Here is a 16,378-nt window from a genome sequence, read left to right as displayed (position 1 = left end):
ACAGTAGTTCCACGGAGAGGCAGGGACTCCTAGCGTCGTACAGAACTATGATGCTAGGAGCCCGTCTCCCTTCAGTGTGTTCGGTCCGGGACTTCCGGCCGAAATACGTTCCCTCCATTACGGACGTAACATGGTCGTGTGAATTCAGCCTTCCAGATACTCACCAACATGAAGCGGTCCATACCCAAGAATGGACCGTGTATATGGGAGCACAGTGCTGTGTGTGGGGCCTGAAACAATATCTTTGCAACCACTTGGACTATCACAACTATTTTTACAAGGCTTACTCCATTTTCTAATTAGTTTAATACATTTTTACTTATGAGAAGACTGAACTAAATTTGGTTAAAAAAAAGTTACAGCTCTGTAAGTGTATGTGCACACACAAAATAATAAAAAAAAAAAGTCTGAAAATAGAGCTATTTTCAAGGGAAACCAGCTCCTCATTTTCAGACGTTTAAGCCACTCGAGATTTTCATGGTGTTTTTTTATGGCTGTTTTTCAATAGGCAATGAAACCAGGCTCCAAAAACTGCTCAAGTAGTGACATGCACTAATTCGCTGCCAGTTTTTTTTTACGCAGCCATTTCTCAAAACTGCCACGCAAAAAAAACAGCCTGTCGGAACAGAACACCATTTTCCCATTGCAATCAATGGAAAGATTTTTGGAGGCATTCTGCTTACGATTTCTCGGCCGTTTATGGCTCGAAAAACTGCCGAAAATAAGCCGTGTGAACAAACCCTAGGAGTTAGTCTTCTCTCTCCAGTAGCCTGGATCGCTGTGAGATGAGAGCGAAGAAAGCTACTATATTCACACGACGTCTTAAAAAAAAAAATAAAATAAAATAAATAAAAAAAAAAGAAATAAAATAAAAAAGCCAGTTAAAGGATCAGCTTTTCATGGCTGTTTTGAATCGGTGAATCAAAACATGAAACCAGTTCCCAGCTATGTGACAATTTTTAACCACCTGTCGCCATCTATTTTTCATGGGTATAAAATAAAATTGATTACTTATTCATTTGGTGTTTTCAGGGGGCTGGAACAAAAACCCCACAGTGCCTGTGTAGACAGTCACCTAATCTCCCTGTAGTAATGGAATCCCCGAACAGAGAGATCTGGCCAGGTGATTCCACTTCTAGAGGGAGCCCCTAACGTCACTAACCATATATGACAGGGACAGCAGGGGCTACTCCTGGAGTAGAATCACGCCAGCGATTATATTCCTAGAGGGAGCGGAGGTGGCCCCAGCCACATGAGTGCAGCAATGCCTACACTGAAGCTAAACCCCATTCCAGGCTGCCATTTATATATGTGACAACTGCACAGGGCATCGGAAGTTGGCATGTATATAACCATATGGCAATCTTTAAAGAGGCTCTGTCACCAGATTTTGCAACCCCTATCTCCTATTGCAGCAGATCGGCACTGCAATGTAGATAAGAGTAACTTTTTTTTTTCAAAACCGAGCATTTTTGGCCAAGTTATGACCATTTTTATATTTATGCAAATGAGGCTCTTAAGTACAACTGGGCGTGTTTAAAGTTATGTACAAGTGGGCGTGTATTATGTGTGTACATCTGGGTGATTTTACTTTTTACTAGCTGGGCGTTGTGAATAGAAGTGTATGATGCTGACGAATCAGCATCATCCACTTCTCTTCGTTAACACCCAGCTTCTGGCAGTGCACAGACACACAGCGTGTTCGAGAGATCACGCTGTGACGTCACTTCCCCAGGTCCTGCATCGTGTCGGACAAGCGAGGACACATCGGCACCAGGCTACATCGACTTACCTGCAAACGCCGATGCTGCTGCAGAATCAACTGTAGCCTCTGTCGCCTGGTGCCGATGTGTCCTCGCTCGTCCGACACGATGCAGGACGTGACGTCACAGCATGATCTCTCGAGAACACGCTGTGTGTCTGTGCACTGCCAGAAGCTGGGTGTTAACGAAGAGAAGTGGATGATGCCGATTCGTCAGCATCATACACTTCTATTCACAACGCCCAGCTAGTAAAAGTAAAAACGCCCAGATGTACACACACAATACACGCCCACTTGTACATAACTTTAAACACGCCCAGTTGTACTTTAGAAAGCCTCATTTGCATAAAAATGGTCATAACAAAAAACGTTACTGTAATCTACATTGCAGCGCCGATCTGCTGCAATACGAGATAGGGGTTGCAAAATCTGGTGACAGAGCCTCTTTAAGGGATGAAATATAACTTAATGAACCACACATTTAAAATCCCAATGTGATCTAATGCAGAGAGTGGTCGTGCATCAGTTTGCCAACTACTACAGCGTCTGTAAAGTAACCACGCTGAATGGTATCTAGACTAGCCGCTGCAGTCCGCTATATAGTAAACACAACTCTTCGGCTTTATTCAGACGAACGGGAAAAACGTCCGTGCAATGCGCGTGATTTTCACGCGCGTTACACGGACCTATATTAGTCAATGGGGCCGTGCAGACATGTCCGTGATTTTTACTCAGCGTGAGTCAGCGGAAAAAAAAGTCACGACATGTCCGTTCTTTCGGCGTTTTGCACGAATCACGCACCCATTGAAGTCAATGGGTGCGCTAAAACCATGCATGCCGCACGGAAGCACTTCCATGCGAACTGCGTGATTCTCACAACAGCTGTCAAAAGGATGAATGTAAACAGAAAAGCACCACGTGCTTTTCTGTTTACAAACATCCAAATGGAGTGTGATAATGATGGCGGGTGCGCGAAAACCACGCAGCCGCGCATCATATGCTGATGCCCCACGGAGCTGTTAAGTGGTTTTTGCGCACGCAAAACGCCACGTTTTTGCATGCGCAAAAACGCCACGCTCGTGTGAGTGAGGCCTTAGATTGATGCATTGGTTTGAAAATTGCTAAACTGATGCTTTTTTTTTTTTTCTTTAAACTAGTCACCTACAATTCACAAGTGGAAACAAGTTCAATTGATGTGCTGTGGATTTCTTGAAATCTCTTCCGTTTACAGGAAGGCAGCCTTTCATATGGTGGCAGGAAACCAGAGTATTCAATACTAGAATTTTTAGTCTTGTTGAGCCAGTCACTACACGCACACATGTTGGTCTTGTGGTTTTATTTACCTTGACTTTGGGAAGTCTATAAAAATAATTTACAGCTAAAAATTTCACCTGCACAGTATTCTGCTTACTCGCATGCAGTACAGTTAGTACTGTAACAAAGGACACCAGAGGGAGCAAAGGCAGGCATTAGAATTACATGCCACAATTTTTAATAATGCCTGAAAAAATAATCTCATCTTCTGCATCACTTGTCCCTTCCTCCTACTCCTAAAGGCTGCATCTAAAAACTCCTGCATGACCTGAGCTCACTGTTAATCGGCTTCCTTGCAATAGTCCAAAATACTACACCAGAATCAGACAGTATCAGTGGCGGAGAGGGCAGACCCCTAATGAAGTCCTGTCCTTTTACCCAGTTACGTGACCATACGCACTTAGGCACCTAAAAAGGGAGTACTGATACTTCAAGGATATTAGCAAGTGCCCCATGTATGGAACCATGTGATATGTTCAGAAAATCTGATTTTAGAAACAAAATCGGCACATTAATCCTCGTACAACTATATTGAAGAGTACTAAAGGCCACACTAGATTTTTGCCATTGCTTTATGCCCCACCGTCTGAAAGACTTCAGTGGTGGTCCTGCTCGTATCTATCTAGTTTGGAAACACCCACTAGTTTGGAAACACCCAACCCCCCCCCCCCCCACCGCTCCTTGACGGGTACATCTTTTTCTTCCAGGTTCCTTTTTATAGCAGCTCATCACACCTCCCCTGACCCTTTATCATTTTTAAAAAAAGGAGATGTTCGCTCTCCCTGACATGTTTATTATAGTAAATAATTGTCTTCCTCATTAAATAATTTTAGAGCTTCCTTTTCTTAGAACTTGTTAATTTATTCACACATTTCCAGGAGGAATAAACAGAGGAACAGCACAATGCAGAGCTCTAAGAAAAGATGCTCTAGAGTTATTTTATGGGAAATGTAAATGGTTAGTAAAACAGACATGTCGAGAGTTGACAGGTAAGACTTCTACATACTTTGTCCTAGTATTCAGGGAGTCAGAAACACACTAAGTATAAAGCAGCACTGTATTGTTTGTACTCTATGAATACTGATTGATTAAAAAACACAAAAACAAAAACTTAAATTCAATAGCATGCAACCCAAATACATCTTAAAATGAGGTAAAAGGAAACGATACGCATATTTTCCTTTTTATTGTAGTATGCAATGTAATGCTTAGGCACGTTGCATTGGAGACTACGCCTAAAAAAATTGTTGGCCTCAATCTAGAGTTAACTTTTTCTTTTAAAATAGCTGTCTAGGAGAAGTCTCACAACCCATAATAATCTATTCATGAAATGAGACAGATTTACATCTACAAAAGAAAAAAAAAGTGTGCAAGAGGTGGACAACCCTTATATCAGACTGCCAACTTAACATTGCTTTTTTTTTTTCCTGCTTCAAGAAGGCAGACTGGAGTTTTACAGGAATATAGAAACATTATAAATTACATGGAATTCGCTTTCAGTCACTACCTATGTACAAACCAGTTTCAGACAAAAACAGGGGGGGGGGGGAAGAGAGACGGGACAAAAAAAACAAAAAAAAAAAACTGGTTTTGAACTTGTATATAAAAATAATTCACAGATCGGCACAAACAGATGACATGCAAATTTAAATTTGATCTGTATATTAAAAAATACAAAAATTTATAATAAAATGCCAGTCCTGTTCTAGGAAAAACAAACGACTAGCATTTTATTTCACATAAAATTAAAACAAAACCCAAATATTAAATGTGCATAAAAATAAAATGGGTAAAAATGTCCAGGTGAAAAGTTCTCATTAAGATTTCCACCTGTTGCTTAAGCAAAACAAGACCATGGAGCGTATGGCTTTACATTAACAATCTGTCAGAACTGTAGTAATAAATACTTAAATCTCTACCAATAGACATTTGATTTGAATTGGAAAACAAAAAATACAGCAAAGGATATCCGATAAACTTGCTGCAAAAATGAGGAACACTGGAACAGAAATCTCAATGTTTGAATCACTTTTTGTAACCTAAATACAATGCAAACATTTACAGAAAGTTTTTTTTTTTATCAAAGAATAAGTCAGTTTGAAAAAAAAAAAAAAAAGTGACTATTGTACAAAGTGGAAAAAAATAATGCATGAGCTGGTAAATACTTTGGTCACACTAATTGTCAAATAGTTATGCTTTCAAATACATTAGATCTGTGTGTATACACTTTATAAAAACTATTTTTACAACCATTTTAACCATAGTATCACTATTACTGAAGTGGTGAGTTCTTATGTCGTAGGGCACCAGTTTAGTTCAGAATACAATACAATATAAACATACACAAAAGTCTTATTTCTCAATGTGCAATTTTTTTTTACACTTTCAAGTCTGTACAACACCTTAAAATCTAAGAAAGAAAAACAAAAAAAAAAAAATGTTGCTGGTCCTGATCCCTTGCAAAGTTAGTGCAGCAGTGACTGGCGTCGACAGGCTTCTGACGAAAATCCTCAAGTAACTCCACTTGAAATCCCAAAGGTTAGCAGTCTGCAATCTTCAGCTAAACAGTAGATACTACACATCATACCGGGCCATTGCTAGACACTCCATCCAACACAACTTGCTCAGATGTCCTATATACACAGATAAAAACAAATATACATGTCTTAGACTAGGTGAGCAAGTAATACAAGTCATCATCTGGAATGGTTCGAAGATGTTTTGTCATCAATTTACAACTTTTTTGCTTTTATGGCAATTTCCAATTTGATATTTGTATTATGTTATAAATAAATGCTCCAAATCAAAGTCTATTCAATGTCTATGGGACTGAACACTGCTCGGCTGTTTGTCATTCCCATAGAGTGGCAGGGGCATGCTCAACCACTGCTCCATTCAAGTTCCACCACACTGTGGGGGTGCAGTGAGAAGTATTTGGGACCCCATGTCTCATAATCAGTGTGGGTCCCAGCGATAAGACAGTTATCACCTATTCATAGGATAGGTGATAATTGTAGACTCTGGGGCAATCCTTTTAACCTTCCAATTTCATGTTATTAGCGGATTGGTCATGAGAATTTTTAAGGGCAGCATTTTTTAATGACAAGTCCGCTGGGCTTCTGTATCAAATGGCAAACAAAACAAAAAATGGTGCAGTTTGTATAATATCTGCTGAGCAAGAATACAGTGGACTCCACTATAAAGTCTGCTGTATTTGGTCTTCGCAGCTATTCAGAAAATGGCCCAAATATATATATTTGTGCCATTTGTCTTAATAGCTCAGCAGACCGGTCATTATAAAATACTGTCTTGAGATAGGACCCTATATTTTCTCATGACAGGCCCACTATGAAATTCCCTCAAGATCTTTAAAAAGGTCAACAGAATGGCTGCCTTTACAATCCAATGATAACCCGCAGGACTGCAAATCCTACACTCTGCAAAAAGCTATCAGCAAATTATCACATGTACAGGTAAGCAGCGACTCCAATAGATTAGCAAATGCCGTTTTCCACACAACATAAGGGCCTGTTCACATCAGTGTTGCCCTCCCGTTGTGGGGTTCCGTCGCAGTCGACTGCGCTATTGACTGTCAAAAACAATGGAACCCTGGCAGAACGGCGACAAGCGGAAACCTTTAGCAAGGTTTCCGTCACCATTGAGATCAATGGTGATGCAAACGGAAGCGAAGGTTTCAGTTTGCCTTTCCGTTGAGGGGTTTACCAGACGAAAACCTCAGACTGAACCCCTCAACGGAAGGGCAACGCTGATGCCAACACAGCCTAAAGCAGTTTCATGACCATTCAAGGAGTTTGAAAGAAGCTTCACAATGGCAGTCAGTAATACTTAGCATTTTTTTGCATCAATAAATATCCTTATGAAAACCTGCAGTCATTTTAATAAAACAAAAACACTCACTTCTGTTCCGGACTGCTACTATTTGGCTGTGAAGCTGAAGGATTTTCCATAGCAGAATCAAAGTTCTCCTCCACAACATATTTACAGGCTGAGTCATTAGAGGTAGACAATTTCCCTTCCTCACTAAAAAAGAAATAAAAAAAGCAGAACAAAATAAGAAACTTGAGTAAAATAAAAAATAAAAAACAACAGTAAAATCATGCACTGGGTGCCAATGGTAGGAAAGGCATGAACTAAAAAAAATAAAATAAATGCGTATTTCACAGATGCTTTTGAGAGTAATGTGGGGGGGGGGGGGGGGTGGGGGTAAGGGAAGTGAAAAACAAGGAGCTTTAGGCATACAGGGAAACAAATGGAAAACCTGAGGATCTTTAAAGATACATACCAATAGGATTTCAATACTCTGAAGCCAATAGTGTGCAGTGGAAAGGGAAAGGAGGAGAAGCAGGCATAAACAGAATGCTACTCAGTACATGTGGTGAGCGGAGCAGTAAGAGATGCATAAATACGACACATTGTTCATTCACTGCTGCAACTATAGCAGATGGAACAATAGGTTTATTTCATTATATTCCCACAAAGCCAAATTTCAGTTGATGTAAAGATCGCCTAAGAATAAATGAAACTTACAAGAGAGATCCTTTTAACTCTTTTGTAGGTTGCAAGTCACTTATATATGCCAGATAGTGCTGAACCCCACTGACTAGTGAAAGTGAAGAAAACGAAATATAGAGCCTTTACTCTAGTACCGAGTTCTAGTAATGCCGATATTCCTGGTGCGCAATAGTTTGTAGAGCTGAAGAGCCACAAGAGGCTCCACTGCCATATTAAGTTTTGTTATGTAAGGCGCCATAATAGCGCTACCATAGAGGTGCATAATTCATTTCATATAGAGGCAGAATTTTTTCCCATTGTAATCTGTAAGAATCTGACAAATGTATGGAGATATTCGCCCAGTAGTTTCTAGGGCATATTACCTCCGAACATACGGAGTCTAACGCAGCCCATATGCCAGTACAAAAGGAGCCGCACAGGCTGTGCATTAGTCCTAAAGCAGGCAACACTAGATGAAATAAAAAGACCGGTTTTGCCAATTTTAGTGAAATCAGCGAGAGATCTGGGGTGTATGGGGGGCCTCCCAAATCTCCCCCGAGGCAGATTTCAGGGGAATAAGGAATCAGGCATGTTGAATTTCAAAAAACCAAATCCTTTGTTCCTGTGGGAGATAAGCCGCTGCCAGAGGGGTCTCCGGTAATTCTCGGCTAGTGTTGGTTTTAAAAATAGATTTTTTTAAAAATTTTATTTATAGATTTCTCCCGATCCTCTCTAATGGAATCTTATTTTCATAGTAAAATGAGCGACTCCAGTTTTAGCTAAATATTTAACTTTTGCTGGGGTATGCAGTTGACTTATCTTGAGCCCTGCGAAACGTTGTGCCGCAAGTCCGCTGTTTTCCGGGCCCCCTCTTATGTCATCCAAGATTGCCACTGCTCTTCTCAAGACTACCAGATGCACACACTTCTATTCTTAACCAGACACACTCCCCTGCCATCCAGTTGGCCGGCGCTGCTCATCTTGAGTAGGAGTTGCCAGAGACCAGGGAAGAGTGTCTCAAACTACCGAAGCAGAATGTGAGTCATGTAGTCTGAAAAGCGATGCAGCCATCTTGGACGACCAGAGTGGGCCTGGGAATCAGCGGCACAACAAGAGAAAACGGAGGGCACTAGGTAAGTTAGGGCTTGTTCACATCACCGTTCATTTCCGTTCCGGGGTTCCGTCGGGTGAACCCCGCAACGGAAAGTGAAACTGACAGCACAGCTTCCATTTCAGTCACCATTGATCTCAATGGTGACGGAAACATCGCTAATGCTTTCCGTTCGTCACCATTCCGGCTGGTTTCCGGTTTTCCGTAAGTCACCATTCCGGCTGGTTTTCCGACGGAATCAATAGCGTAGTCGACTGCGCTATTGATTCCGTCGGAAAACCGGAAACCAGCCGGAATGGTGACGAAAGGAAAGCATTAGCGATGTTTCCGTCACCATTGAGATCAATGGTGACTGAAACGGAAGCTGTGCTGTCAGTTTCACTTTCCGTTGCGGGGTTCACCCGACGGAACCCCAGAACGGAAATGAACGGTGATGTGAGCAGGCCCTTAACTGCATATACCAGCAACCATAAAAATGTCTAGCCTTAATAGCGACTCCAGTTTTAGCCATGTCCACCTTCGCAGCCATTTTTTTCCCATTGCTCTGGTTGGGAGGAAAGTGGGTTTAGCTTTGAAGGGTTATCAATTATTTAGGTGAACAGTTCTTTAGGTTACAGCAGCTTTTAAAAGGAACATTAAAACATGCATAATGCAAACAAAATATCCAAACGATTCTCACATCTAGTCTTTTCCTTTGATCCAATTTTGCAATGAATACTGAGAAATATATAAAAAAAATTCTAACATGTGACCCAGGAGATCAGCCCCATATATTCAATCCTATGATTGGCTGTAAGACAATTGGATTTTTTGCCTATGCTTTGATAAGTTTGGTTATACTAAGGGCTGTACTAGTTAATTCAAAGAAATATTGATGGGCTCCCTTTCCTTGCATTCATATAGCACACACTGCCTGCTACACTATATAGGCAATGCAGTACAGCAGTGTCTCCAGAAAAGCCCTTAAAAATCAATAGCTGCAACATTAACCCCTTCAGGACTGAGCCTGTTTTGGCCTTCAGAACGAAGCAGATTTTTCAAATCGGACGCGTCACTTTATGTGGTAATAACTCCGGAATGCTTTTACCTATCCAAGCGATTCTGAGATTGTTTTCTCGTGACACATTGTACTGTTAGTGAAAAAATTTGGTCGATAAATTCAATATTAATTTGTAAAACACACCAAGATTTAGAGAACATTTTCAAAAATGTGCATTTTTCTAAATTTAAATGTATTTGCTTGTAAAACAGATAATAATACCACACAAAATACTTACTAGTTAACATTCCCCATATGTCTACTTTATGTTTGCATCATTTTTATGAACATCCATTGATTTTTCTAGGACGTTACGAGGCTTAGAACTTTAGCAGCAATTTCTCATATTTTCAAGAAAATTTCAAAAGGCCATTTTTTCAGGGACCAATTCAGTTCTGAAGTGGCTTTGAGGGCCTTATATATTAGAAAGTCCCCATAAATCAACTTACTTTGAAAACTGCACCCCTCAAAGTATTCAAAACAGCAATCAGAAAGTGTTTTAACCCTTTAGGCGTTTCTCAGGAATTAAAGCAAAGTAGAGGTGAAATGTCATTTTTTTTTTTGCCAAAATTCATTTGTAACAGAAGGTTTTACCCAAGAAACGCAACTCAATATTTATTGCCCAGATTCTGCAGTTTAGAAATATCCCACATGTGACCCTAGCGTGCAAATCGACTGAAGCACCGGCCTCAGAAGCAAAGGAGCACCTAGAGGATTTTGGCGTCTTTTTTTTTTTTTTAGAATATATTTTAGGCACCATGTCAGGCTTGAAGAGTTATTGTGGTGCCAAACCAGTAAATTTAGCTGGAATAGTTTTTGGGTGTCATGTCGAATTTGCAAAGCCCCCCAAAAGTAACCCCATTTGGAAAACTACACCACTTAATGCTCACTATACCCCTAGATAGATTCCTTTAGACCCCACACGTCTTTTGCAGGATTTATTAGAATTAGGCCGTAAAAGTTAATATCAAAATTTCCACTAAAATGTTGAATTTTTTCAATTTCACAAAGGATAAAGGAGGAAAAAGCACCCCAACATTTGTAAAGCAATTTCTCCTTACACCCCGACATGCTATTAAGCAATGGTGCGCGAAAGGTTTCATGCGCAGCGGATGGTGCAAAGTGAAAATTAAAATTTTCGACTGATGTGCTATTTTAGTGCACTATATGTTGTGTCCAGTTTGTGCCATAAATAAAATATTAAGCGGGTTCTCCCGGGTATGGCGATGCCATATCGGTGGATGTAAACGGCTCTTTGGGCACGCTGTAGGGCTCAGAAGGGAGGGAGTGCCATTTGGCTTTTGGAGCACAGATTTTGCTTGGTAGTAGCTCTGGCGTTTTGATGGTATTTCAGTTTATAATGTGGGGGTACATGTAGGCTGGGCAGAGTACATCAGGGGCATAATAAGAGGGTATAATAATGGGGTAAATAAATAATAATCCGCAAATATGTGGCCAGTGTCGCACTGATAAATGGTGCCCGATCTTATCCGCTTTTGGAACCTTGCACATTTTGCATCGCTATATTCTGGGAGCCGGAACTTTATTTTTTTCACCACCGGAGCTGTGTGAGGGCTTATTCTTTGCGGGACAATCTGTAGCTTTCATTGGTACCATTTTGGGGTACATGCGATTTTTTTTATCACTTTTTATTCCATTTTTCGGCAAGCAAGGCGACCCAAAAACCATCGATTCTGACAATATTTTTTTTTGCGGCTTTCACCCTGGGCTATAAATGACCATTTTATTCTGCGGGTCGATACGATTACGGCGATACCATATGTATAAAGTTATTTTCACATTTTGCAGCATTTGCGCAATAAAATAACTTATTTATAAAATATAAAAAAAATTGTGTCATCATATTCTGAGAGCCATAACTTTATTTTTCAGTCAAAAAAGCTGTATAAAGGCTTGTTTTTTGCGGGACGGGATGTAGTTTGTATTGGTACCATTTTGGCGTAAATGCGACTTTTTGATCACTTTTTATTATTTGGGAGGCCTGGTGACCGAAAAAAAAAAAAAATGGGATTCTGGCATTGTTTTTCGTTTATTTTATTTGCGGTGTTCACCGCGCGGGAAAATTATAGTTTGGGTCGTTACAAACGCGGCGATACCAGATATGTGCACTTTCTTTTCCTATAATAAAAGGCTTATTGTAGGAAAAAACACAGTTCTTGTTTATGTCACTTATAACTTATCTTTACACTTTTTAATATATTTTTATTCTTTTTTTACTTGTCCCACTAGGGACACTTAGACTTGCAGCTCTGATCGCTGCTGGAATACATTACACTACCTACGTAGTGTAATGCATTGTAACGGTCATTGTGACGTGACAGTCACTGACAGGAAGCCTACGACCAGCCTCCGGCTGGTCCTCATAGGCTTCGGTACATGGCAGCCGGGAAGCCATTGTCTGGCGTCCGGTTGCCATGGGTACCATCGCCAGCCATCGTGATTTCACGTGGGGGCTGCCGATCTCCGCTGAACTCCTTAAATGTGGCAATCGGAATCGATCGCCGCATCGAAGGGGTTAACTGACGAAATCAGCGGCGATGGGCCGCTGATCCGCTGCAGGGCAGACACCCTGAACAGTTAAACGCCGCGCGGTGGTTAACTGTCAAAGCACAGACGTAACTGCACGTCGAGGTGCGCGAAGTTACTGCTCATCTCGAAGTGCATTAACGGCAAGCTGCAGGAAGGGGTTAAAAAAAATATTTTTTTAAAAATTACAATTTGATACTACATACCTACATTTAAGTGAAACTAAAATACATGATCGTGAAAAAATAAATAAAACAACTGCAAGTACTTGGAGGATAGGTTTTAACCAAAAGCCTAATTCAACAAAGACCGGAGAAAAATATAAAAATTAACAAACTATAAAGGAGGAGATTAAAAAGTTTAGATTAAGTCCCCCTAAACCTTATTGAAACCTTTCAATATGTAAAATGGGGGTATCCAGATTACTGTAGTTAAATTTTTTTTTTTTAAACCACTGTTTTAGTTCAATGTATGTTATTGATATTTTGTAGGTGAAGTATCAAGTACTAAACACATTTAAAATAAGGTCTAAACAAATGTCTACACTTTGGCGCCACAGCACCTTCACTGTTCTTCCTTGCACAGAGACACCTTGGGCACCCACTATGCAGGGAACTGCAGCACGGCCCCATTCTTTTGGAGGGAGAACTCATGTAAAATGTAGCCTTACAGTCAGGGAGTGCAGGACTAAGATAAGCCGTGTCAAATTGACCTGCATAATTGTCCCATCACAATTTGTTTACCTTTTAAAAACCGCAGTTTCTGTTTTTGCATCAACGGTAAGGCTGAGGGTTTCCTTCATACTGCCATTCATCACAGTTTCTGTCATCTGATCGGAATTCTCCACTTCCTCTTCACCATCAGAGCTAGCATCCATTGCGACAGTAACTAATAAAGTTATTTAAAAAAAGTTGTCAATCAGCTTTAGATAAATCGTGCTCATGACATTTTTTTCTCATTTAGGTTTTCTAGGTTAGGGCAGGAACTGACTTATCCACGGAGAACACGATCGCACACTGCTAATGCAATAACCGGTCATGCTTACATGTTAAACCTCAGAAGTGTTCTAGTGTACTGATTATGCAACAGTTTAACCCCTTAACGACCAGCCTATTTGAAACCTTAATGACCAAGGTATTTTTTACGTTTTTCCATTCCAAGAGCTGTAACTTTTATTTTTGTGTCGACATAGCTGTATAAGGTCTTGTTTTTTGCGGGACAAATTGTATTTTTTAATAGCTCCATTTTTAGGTACATATTATTTATTGATTAACTTTTAGTAACTTTTTCTGGGGGGGGGGGAATAGAGAAAAAACCTGAAATTTCGCCAGTTTTTTGCATCCTTAGGGTATGTGCACACAACCTCTTCAGATGTAATGGAGGCGTTTTGCGCCTCGAATTACGCCTCAAAAGACGGCTCCAATACGTCGGCAAACATCTACCCATTGCTTGCAACGGGTTTTCCGATGTTCTGTGCAGACGAGCTGTCATTTTACATGTCACTGTCAAAATACGGTGCGGAAAATGACGGCTCATTAAAAGTGCAGGACACTTCTTGGGACGTTTTTGGAGCGGTTTTCTCATAGATTTGAAAACCGCTTCAAAAACTGCCGTAAAAAACGCAGCGAAAACCCTGCGAAATACGCGAGTTGCTATAAAAACATCTGAAAATTAGGAGCTGTTCTCCCTTGAAACCAGCTCCGTATTTTGAGACATTTTTGACCCTGCGTGTGAACATACCGTAAATCTACGCCGTTTACCGAGTAGTACAAATAACACAATAACTTTATTCAGCGGGTTGTTACGATTACAACGATACCAAATTTGTATTAGATTTTGTATGTTTTACTACTTTTACACAGTAAAAACGCTTTTTTCTTCAAAATTTGTTTTTGTGTCCCCATATTTGAAGAGCCATCATTTTTTTATTGTTCCGCCGATGCAGTTGTATGAGGGCTTTTTTTTTTGCGGGACGACTTGTAGTTTTTATTGGTACCATTTTGCAGTAGATGAGACTTTTTGATCACTTTTTTTTTTTTTAAGACAGGATTCACAGAAAACCGCAATTTTTCCATTGTTTATTTTATTTTTTTACGGCGTTCACCGTGCGGGTTAAATAATGTAATAGCTTTATAGTCGGGGTCGTTACGGACGCGGCGATACCAAATATTTAACTTTACTTTGGTTTTTAATAGTAAAGCAGTTTGTAAGGGGAAAAAGTGGGTTTTTAATTTATTTATTAACTTAATTAAACTTTACTAGTCCTACTAGGGGACTTTAATATGCGATTCTCCGATCACTTATAATACACTGGAATACTTCTGTATTGCAGTGTATTACTGCCTGTCCGTTTAAAACAGACAGGCATCTGCTAGGCCTCGGGCATGACCTAGCCGGCATTTACTATAAGCAGACCTGGGAGCCTTTATTAGGCCCCCGGCTGCCATCGGAGGCAGAAACTCAGCGATCTTATCGCCGGCTGCCGGTGGGATGAGAGGGAGCTCCCTCCCTCTCTCCAAAACAACTCAGATGCGGCACTCGCTATTGAGCGCCGCATCTGAGGGGTTAAACGGGTGAGATTGATACTTATATCGATCTCACCCGTTCGAGCAGGGAAGCCCCCAGCTACCTGTGGCAGCTGGTAGCAGTGAGATTTAACAGCTCCCTGCTCTGTTTATTTATTCTGATGCAGCGCCGTGAAAAGGCGTATGCATCAGAATAAAGCCCATTAGTGGCCGCTGGGAAAAGGCGTATTGGCGGTCACCAACGGGTTAAAGAAAAAAAACAAAAACACTACATTTCATTAAAACCCTTTATTTACTTTCAGTTTGTGCAGATGCATTAACACTCAAGGGATCCATGGGCTCCGTGCTGGTTTCCATTTCAACAGGAGAGTTACTTCTTCCAGTGTCCTTTGTACTGTAAACAAAAAAAAAAAAAATTAAAAATATAAAGAAATGTATTCACCTTGTATGCGACATAATTGCCAGTGTGCTTGCGCATAGCAGCATTAGTGCCGAGCGCAACTGCAAATATGATGCTACTTTTACAATAGTGCTGTCATTTCCACGTAGGGCGCAAAAGTGTCCGGAGCGTCAAGCTTCTGGATTGTCAGGAGCGACAGCTCCTGGTCACGAATATGCACACTGCACAATTTAGGTGGAATGCACCCGTCAGACCGAGTACTGTATAGGCACACACTGGAAGACAAACTAATACATACGCTTGTCAAAATCTATACATTAGCAGTTCTTGATGATAAAGCGGAGGATGGAGGCAGAGATGGCTAAGGTACACTTTCCTGCTCGCTGCTCTGGACAGAGATGGTTACATCCAAATCAATGTAATAATTTGTCTTTACAGCCACGAGTAGCCAATGTTATCTGCAGAACCCGCAGTTGAACGCTTTCCAGAAATGCCAGTGAAATAGATATCAAATACGTTCTCAATTAGTATGGTACAGATTTGCAAATTGAAAACCTTTTTGAGACGTGAAAGCCTTCAGCGCTTAAAAAATAAAAATGTCTCTGGATACATGGGGGGCTGGAGACAGAACCATGGGTATAGTTCCCTGCCACTAGACACTAACAAAAGGACACCATAATATCTATCACATCGAGGTAGATTATATTAGATGTGACCTTAAATATTGTGATCCGGTGTGAGACACAAATATGACTGGCTCTCAGGCCAAAACAAATTTTTTAAATAAAAGCCAATTAAAAAATGGTTAAAAATCACCCAAGACATTCTTTAATTTTAAATAAAAGCTTTCAATAGTGTTCATAGCCTTTAACAGGGTTCTAAGATAATCCTAAATTACTTTTAAAGTGTAGTTCTTGCGGCCTTACTTGACTGACCCGGTAGACGTTGTGAAGTCTGTAAATGAGGCCCAGCCGGATTCTTTTGCCGACAATGGCTCTTCTGTGCTCCATACATCAGATCCCACAGAGTCCAGGGCGCCTACATGTGCAGTTTCCATTGGGATATCAAAGTTTGCCGGCCAGTTACTTGCTAAAAAGGGGAAACAAAGTCCAATTGTTGTTTATATGACATTTTCCAGACAGAAGCATTTAGAAACAGCAGTGCTTCA

The 16,378-nt window shown here is 40.6% G+C and overlaps 1 protein-coding gene across 7 annotated transcripts in view; it reads right to left on the bottom strand.

Moving 5' to 3' along the window:
• Positions 1-3,083: 3,083 nt before the first annotated feature.
• The window catches only part of PPP6R3 (protein phosphatase 6 regulatory subunit 3), an 84,671-nt gene continuing 71,376 nt past the window's right edge, over positions 3,084-16,378 (bottom strand). For 3 of the 7 annotated variants that reach the window (XM_075837688.1, XM_075837690.1, XM_075837692.1), the window contains exons 21-26: positions 16,146-16,299; positions 15,107-15,204; positions 13,029-13,173; positions 7,380-7,397; positions 6,995-7,117; positions 3,084-5,709 (exon numbers count right to left, since the gene is read on the bottom strand). In XM_075837688.1, the coding sequence (XP_075693803.1) occupies positions 5,658-5,709; positions 6,995-7,117; positions 7,380-7,397; positions 13,029-13,173; positions 15,107-15,204; positions 16,146-16,299 (590 nt within the window). In that variant the 3' untranslated portion in view covers positions 3,084-5,657. Of the gene's footprint in view, positions 5,710-6,994; positions 7,118-7,379; positions 7,398-13,028; positions 13,174-15,106; positions 15,205-16,136; positions 16,300-16,378 lie in introns of all 7 variants that reach the window. The other 4 variants (XM_075837689.1, XM_075837694.1, XM_075837693.1 and 1 more) reach the window with 2 other exon arrangements.

This window comes from Rhinoderma darwinii, chromosome 9 (assembly GCF_050947455.1).
Source record: "Rhinoderma darwinii isolate aRhiDar2 chromosome 9, aRhiDar2.hap1, whole genome shotgun sequence".
NCBI classification, from domain to species: domain Eukaryota; kingdom Metazoa; phylum Chordata; class Amphibia; order Anura; family Rhinodermatidae; genus Rhinoderma; species Rhinoderma darwinii.
This window is presented reverse-complemented; position numbering and strand designations above follow the sequence as displayed.